The sequence below is a fragment of the Triticum aestivum genome, chromosome 2A (genome assembly GCF_018294505.1).
Source record: "Triticum aestivum cultivar Chinese Spring chromosome 2A, IWGSC CS RefSeq v2.1, whole genome shotgun sequence".
In the NCBI taxonomy this organism is placed as follows: domain Eukaryota; kingdom Viridiplantae; phylum Streptophyta; class Magnoliopsida; order Poales; family Poaceae; genus Triticum; species Triticum aestivum.
Genome location: NC_057797.1, coordinates 674,860,049 through 674,866,633, shown reverse-complemented (window position 1 = coordinate 674,866,633; position 6,585 = coordinate 674,860,049). Strand labels below are relative to the sequence as shown.

Below are 6,585 nucleotides of genomic sequence, written 5' to 3'. Positions count from 1 at the left end.
TAAGCAAAAAAAAAACGAACCAATGTTGTAATTGACAGCACACCGAAGTCATTCATGTACACATTACAATCACAGTTACAGGCATGACATATATCCAGTTAGTACGTATAGCTCCTTACCGTGGTGGTTTCTTTAATTTAGTTATACGAGATATTAGGCATGCTCCTTACCGTGGCAGTTTCTTCGATTCAGCTAACATATTAACAGAACTAAACTAGAGCGGACAGTATGCAAATTGTTTGTCACCCCTGCCAAGTGCCAACCACCAGAACATCATGAGCTGACGTGCCAAGGATTTACGTCTGCCGTCAGCATCTGTAGTTCCATCATCCTCTTAACTTGCCAAATATGTACTTTCCCTTTGCATTAAGGCCAGGCTCAATTGATCTCCAAGAATTCTCGTTTTCTATCTCAATTGAGATAACAAGTTTCGAGTTTGTATCGTTGCCGATCTGTTCACTGGCACTCTTTGGCAGATACAAGATGATGGCATTTCATGGAAATCATCTCGTCCATGTCTGGGATCATCTGGTTCCCCCATAAGGCCCCGCTGGATTTTCTTTACCTTCCGTGAAAATGTATCCCAACCCGTTTGATTCCGTGTCTGAAATAATACATTGAGCTTTCTTGTGTTTGGGCGAATAGTTCTCTTATGGCCCATGTATCGCCTACAGATTTGATAGGGCATGAAGACCATTAGCATATTAAATGTAGAATCAAACGAGTATAAATAAACTACCACCAACAGACAAAGACACCATATATAGCATTAGGGAATAGGGATAAGATAACTAGGGTGCATGGGCACTGTGGACCGTACCTCAATTCACTTCTTTGCATTTATTGCAATATATTCTATGAAAGTAGTATATTCTAAAAATACCCAAACATATCCAGAAAAAAAGAGGGATGTATATACCTGCGCCCAGCTAACACCTTGGCCATGTTTCCGTTATTATTGGTAACAAAAACATCACTCTCATCACATACAATGAAGTCAACAGCAGCCAATCGTGAAGAAAAAGGAAGGAATGGTTTCAGATCATCCCCAGCAAGCAACTCCTTGGTGTAGAAGTTTGGAAAGAGTTCGCGCAGAGGCCGGAGAGTTTCTTCCCCGCCATATATTTCTCCAGAAGCAACATACAGGTAAGTTTCATTGCCAAAACCAAGAGCTCGCAGCATTAAACCAATTTCATGAGGAGTTAATGGACATTTTCCCCTAGTACGCTCATCCTCAGCACTCAAGTCCTGCTAGCAATAATCAATCTAAAATCATTTCGACACCAACTGACCAAAATCCAATCACTGCAAATATTATAATTTAAAGTAAAATCATCATCTCAAACAGCGTCTTCTTTTGGGGAAATCATACTCAACATATTCTTGTAGGTGCAAAAGAGAAACACAAAACCCAACAAAGAGCCAACAATAAACGAAGTAAAAAGTGATAATTATAGTTATGGACCCATCTGTTGAGAATTATTCGATAGGAAAACCTCATTATCTCACCAAGTTTCAGAGTCTTACAGGTAATGTATCCCACCGTTTCCTAATTTCAGCAAGTTCCTTTCTTTCTTTTTCACCACCACCATAGTAACAGCCAGAAAATGCAAGCATGTCAGGTTCAAACCTAATGACATAACCCAAAATTGATGTTTAGTAAAATATGCGTACTTTCAGCGAAATGTTCATAAATTCCATATAGGGACTATACCTCAAGTGAATGGCGACATATCGTGAGCTCATGACTCTCAACCTTCGCACCAATTTTTTACCCAGAGTTTGTATGGGCCTTTTGAATCTTAATGCATGAAAGTTTACTCGACACCGTAACTTCTGCAATTCTTCATCAAGATCATTCGTGAGCCGATAATCAAACTTCGTGAGCTGCAAAGCCTGCAAAATTTTCGAGAGCTGAGCTAATAGGAAAATGTAGCTGTATTCATATATTCCTCACTAAAACAGAACAGATGACTCACATATCGCTATAATGTTTTCATATATGCTGCCAATTAATACAGCATTTAATATACCTCTTAATAAAAGGGAAATCAGGATGTATTCTCTTAACCAACAAATGAGGCTACCAAGCTGACCATGCAACAGCAAGTAATTAGACAACCAGATGTTCAGGTTATCACACACGCAACTTTGCACTAAAGCAGATGAATAGAATGGTTATCTTGAAATTAAACAAAGTAATAAGTAGAAAGACTGCGAAATGAAATAACTTCTGCCTGTACATGATGACATGCTTGACAAGGATAGAAGCAATAAATAGTAGCATGCACTCGATAAATACAGAATAATATGCAACAAGCCCCAAACAAATGCGCTTGTTTGGCTTACTTACTCTCCTTCGCATCAGAATAGGCAAAACTTCATCAATGTAAAACTCAGGCATGGATTTTCTAGGTGCCCGCATAGTCCATGGAAGTTTATCCATCGATATCATAACTTCATAAGGGATCCTTTTAACAACAGTTACATCCTTTGATAGGTACGATATGAACCAGTCCGTGTCAAAAATATCGGAGAATTCGCTGCAAATAACACACACAGTATGAGGACAAGTACCTGTGAGCAGCAAACAACCATAGAATATGCCATGTAATCTCAAGTTCTTAAATCACCTGTCATCCTTCCAGAATGAGCGGTGGTCTAACTCGGGCACAACAAGTGTGGCATTCAAAATCCAGGCAACAACAACAGCATCTGTTATCTGGAAACTGAAGATCATAATGGTAATATAATGGATAAGAGAAACAAATCAATTACAAGTTGAAAAAAGATTATACCCCTATGCGTTGTTGGTTCAGTCCCCCGCTAGTAGCAATCAGCAAGTAGCCGGTAGAACTGTTCTCCGACACAGCAGCTGAAAGATGAAAACAGAGAAACCTCAAGATTGTAAATTTCGTCGCTCTTCACAATCTAGTTTAAAAGGGGCGGACTTGACTGATCGAGTAGACTAACATCTTAATTTTGGGCTCCTCCCGCTGCATCCATAGTACAAGTTGGAATACCTTGATTTCCAAATATCAATGGGTTCAGTGTTTCGAACCTGCACATTATGAGCAACATAGAGCAATATCAATCGAGAATGCCAGGGGAACTTTGCGATGGATTACACATGAACAGGCAAGAAAGTGACTTAGTAATCTTTCAAACCGACAATTAAAATTTACGATTTGCTAGTTTACAAGGAAAATGGCGAGAGTTTTTCACTCGGTTCCTTCAGTTTGTTTATTTATAGGTTACGATGTGACAGGGGCAGCCATCGGTACTGAATTTTCACTGACCAGAATCAAACTCTTTCTAGAGAAATCACACTCAACAAACCGCGTAAACCAAAACTCATCCACAATTCTGTCGAATTACTATGCAGTAAAATGGCCAAAGTTTCAATCAGTCACCTGATTGGACCGCCACCGGCTCCGGATCCGCGACCAGTCGGCGTCGGTGACGATGTGCCCGGTGAAGAGCGATACGAAGCCTAGGACGAATAGAGCCGTGCCCAGGAACACCGGGGAAGGCTGAGCCCTCCTCGCCGTCTTCGGCGAGGCGGAGCCGCCGCCGTAGTGTGGCTTCGCCGGATCAGGCTTCCTCCCCATGCCGCGCGGTTATCAGGTCGTGCCCTACGGCAGAAACCAGCATGCAGAAACTGCAGCCTGGGCGGCGCCGCCAACGGCAGAGCGCGAGCCCGCCGCGCTAGATCGTGGAGGCGCGGGAGCTCGGGGAGGGGCCGCCCATGGCGAGTGGAGGAAACAACTGTCGTGTGAACGCGGTGCTGAGCGTGACCGTGCCCCAGGGCCCACAGGCAGACGATTAAAGGCCGAAACAGAAAAGGTGGAACAACGCAATGAACTGGGCTGCATCTTCTTCTTTCCTGCTTTTTCTGGATGGGCCGTATGTTGGCCCAACTTTCTTTGTGGCCTACGGTCCGTAGGTGCAACGTTTTTTTTTCTGCAAATTTTATTATTATTTTGTGGCGTCCGCTATTCTGTGACGGCCGCTAATCTTTTTTGAGAAACACGCCACGAGCAAACGCTCACAGACACGTACATACACTACCTTCTCTGAACGAACACACGCACAATCTATTCCTATACCTCCGTGAGATTAAGCTGGCATGTCTTGAGACTGACGAAGCCATCACAGGTGCCTCGCTATCGACGAAAACATCGCCTCTCAATGAAAGAATATTCCTCCTTTATGAGGTACCAAGCAGCTGAACCTGAGGTTTGATCCCTGGTAGCTGAGGTACCATTACACTCATGACCATCAAAGCACAGCTTGGTTTTCGCTTATGGCTGCTAATTGACAGTGCTTAACACAACCGAATAGCGTACGTATCAAACAACTGCCTTAGCTATATCAAGCTCGGTAAATTTAAAAGGTGAGGTTAGTCTTTTTTCGAAAAAATCAACCTATTATAAGTTCATCAGAAGTACAAAGCACCCTATAATGAAATTTACATTAAGATTCCTGGACTATATACGACCACTACCACCAGAACGATCGACGTGCTATTGTTATTACTCATTACTCCCCTACCGAAGCCGCTCTGACCTTGTCGGTGACATACGAGAAGTCTTTGTGCACGTGCCCCTGATGGAGTTAGCGCCCCGGAGTCACAGTCATTGCCGTCAAACTCTTGAATCAATCTGAAGCGTCTAAGATCTCGCCATTGTGTACCCATGACGATAAACCCTGACCTCATCGTCCCAAAGAGACGCCAAGAATCTGCATAGGAGCTCCATCGACTGTCCCAAGGGACGAACCCGAGGCTCAGAGCATGAAAGATCAACTTGAAGATGAAGCCCCACCATCTGCGCGAACGTTGCCCCTGTGTGGACTAAAAAACTCTAACCTAACATGCTAGCTGAAGCGAAGCCAACGGAATTCCCCTCCCCGCCACTGGCTACTAGAACGGCACAGAAAGGGGCGGAAAAATCTATGGTCTTGCCAACGGAGCATGAAGGCGAAGAGTACTTTTGCCCTAGACGCTTCTTTGGGAGAGGTGAAGGATTTTTTTTGCAAAGATCGTGGGTTTAAATGCTATGGTGACACTCCATAGTGGTTGTGATCATGCCAAATCTCAGTCGTCCTCTCGTCTCCCATACATCGGACAAGGCCTTGCTTAAACACCTCTCTTCTCTGTATAATCGCACTCACGTAGTTGAGGTGTTGTTCAGACAACCAGCGCAAAGAAAGTAATCATCATGATAGTATTCATCTCCCAATACACATGTACACACATGTTATCAAGATTAATCAACAGCCTCCATGCCTGTTTTGCTAACATAGCATCATTGAACAATTCCAAGTCTCGAAAACCAAGTCCAACTATTTCGGAATTGACATTTTCTCCCAAGACTGATAATGAATGCCTCGTTTATTAAGTGATCCAGCCCACCAATACATGGACATGACGGCCCTAGCTTTTTGGCACAAGCCGTTTGTGATCTTAGACTAGTCACAGTGGGAAGTAACTTAGAGTAGTAACATGCATATATTACTAGTCTATGTTACTATCTTCACAGTGGGTAGTAAGATATGTGTTGTCTCATGCATCACTTCATTTATTACATAGTAGACTTATCTTTTCTTGATATGTGTGATGTTACAGTAATTAGCTATGTTACCACATGTCTCTTTTTCTTCATTAATTACATGTCATATCATCTATTTTGTTTAAATAAGTGTGATGTTACCACCTATATTACTCCCATTGTGGGTAGTCTTAATAAAACAACTTATAAACTAGGTCGGTAACACTTCATCACCGGCATTACTTGCACTTCTTCTACTACACAAAATACCATCCTCTCACACCAACCTTGTACCTTCGATCTTGCCTGCTAAAAATTGTTCAGACTATTGTTCAGTGATTCTTCCAGCCGCAAAGGAAGATCAAGGTATTTTTCTAACAAGGCCTCTTGTTTTTTTCCCCGACAAAGAACAGGGCCTCTTGTTGGATTAGCAACGCCTTTTGGGACTCCCACCCTAAAAGACGCCCCACAATTCGGGCTAAAGACCAACAAAATATTCAGCTTATTTGCAAACCATCAATTAGACGAGTCACACTCCTTCCATCCGCCATCATGAAGACCATGTAGTCGTTTGCGAAAAGGAATTAGAGCATCTTTAGCCGCGTACCTCTTCGATCCCTCAAACGCCCACGGACTCGCCCAGTCAATGACCGGGCGTGTCCGTTTTGAGCCCCTATTTGTTCATCCGCGTAGCCACAATCCTCATTTTCTTCCTCATATGTCCGGTCACTTGTACGTGATTGGTGGAGATAAAAAGAGAGAAATAAAATAATGAATAAAGAAAGAGAAAATATGATCCGGGGTGGGGTCGCGTCCTACGTGGCGGAATGTCCGGGCGCGTCCGCAAGCCCTCATATCCTCCCCATATATGCGATAAATGTGAGGGTTCGCGGATAGCCCGGGCGTATAGGGATGATATGAGGGGTCCGGTTGGGTCATGTTTTTCCTTCTCTCTCCTTCCAGTCACTGACCGGGAGACGTCCGGTTGTAGATGCTCTTAGACACCCGAGGGGACCGCAACCCTGCATGTATG

General features: G+C 43.4%; 1 protein-coding gene across 3 annotated transcripts; it reads right to left on the bottom strand.

Moving 5' to 3' along the window:
- On the bottom strand, window positions 1–3,811 carry LOC123190131 (O-fucosyltransferase 29). Of its 3 annotated transcripts, none has more exons than XR_006496194.1 (9): window positions 3,414–3,811; window positions 2,974–3,061; window positions 2,799–2,875; window positions 2,634–2,729; window positions 2,354–2,543; window positions 1,715–1,896; window positions 1,528–1,630; window positions 920–1,248; window positions 1–668 (listed from the first exon to the last, which is right to left on the bottom strand). XR_006496194.1 is itself a non-coding variant. In XM_044602718.1 (9 exons), the coding sequence occupies exons 1-9, from the start codon at window positions 3,609–3,611 to the stop codon at window positions 407–409; spliced, it is 1,521 nt and encodes a 506-aa protein (XP_044458653.1). In that variant the 5' UTR covers window positions 3,612–3,811; the 3' UTR covers window positions 1–406. The 3 variants fall into 3 exon arrangements, 2 of the variants coding, with proteins under 2 accessions (XP_044458653.1, XP_044458654.1); XM_044602718.1 differs by having other exon boundaries at window positions 920–1,251; window positions 2,634–2,722; XM_044602719.1 differs by having other exon boundaries at window positions 2,634–2,722.
- Between the last annotated feature and the right edge of the window lie 2,774 nt (window positions 3,812–6,585).

Coding starts and splice junctions, on each gene's coding strand:
- LOC123190131 (XM_044602718.1), bottom strand. CDS start 3,611: ATGGGGAGGAAGCCTGATCCGGCGAAGCCACACTACGGCGGCGGCTCC. Junction 2,544..2,633: donor TCATTCTGGAAGGATGACAG/GTGATTTAAGAA, acceptor TGTTATTTGCAG/CGAATTCTCCGATATTTTTG. Junction 669..919: donor AAGGTGTTAGCTGGGCGCAG/GTATATACATCC, acceptor TCAAATCTGTAG/GCGATACATGGGCCATAAGA.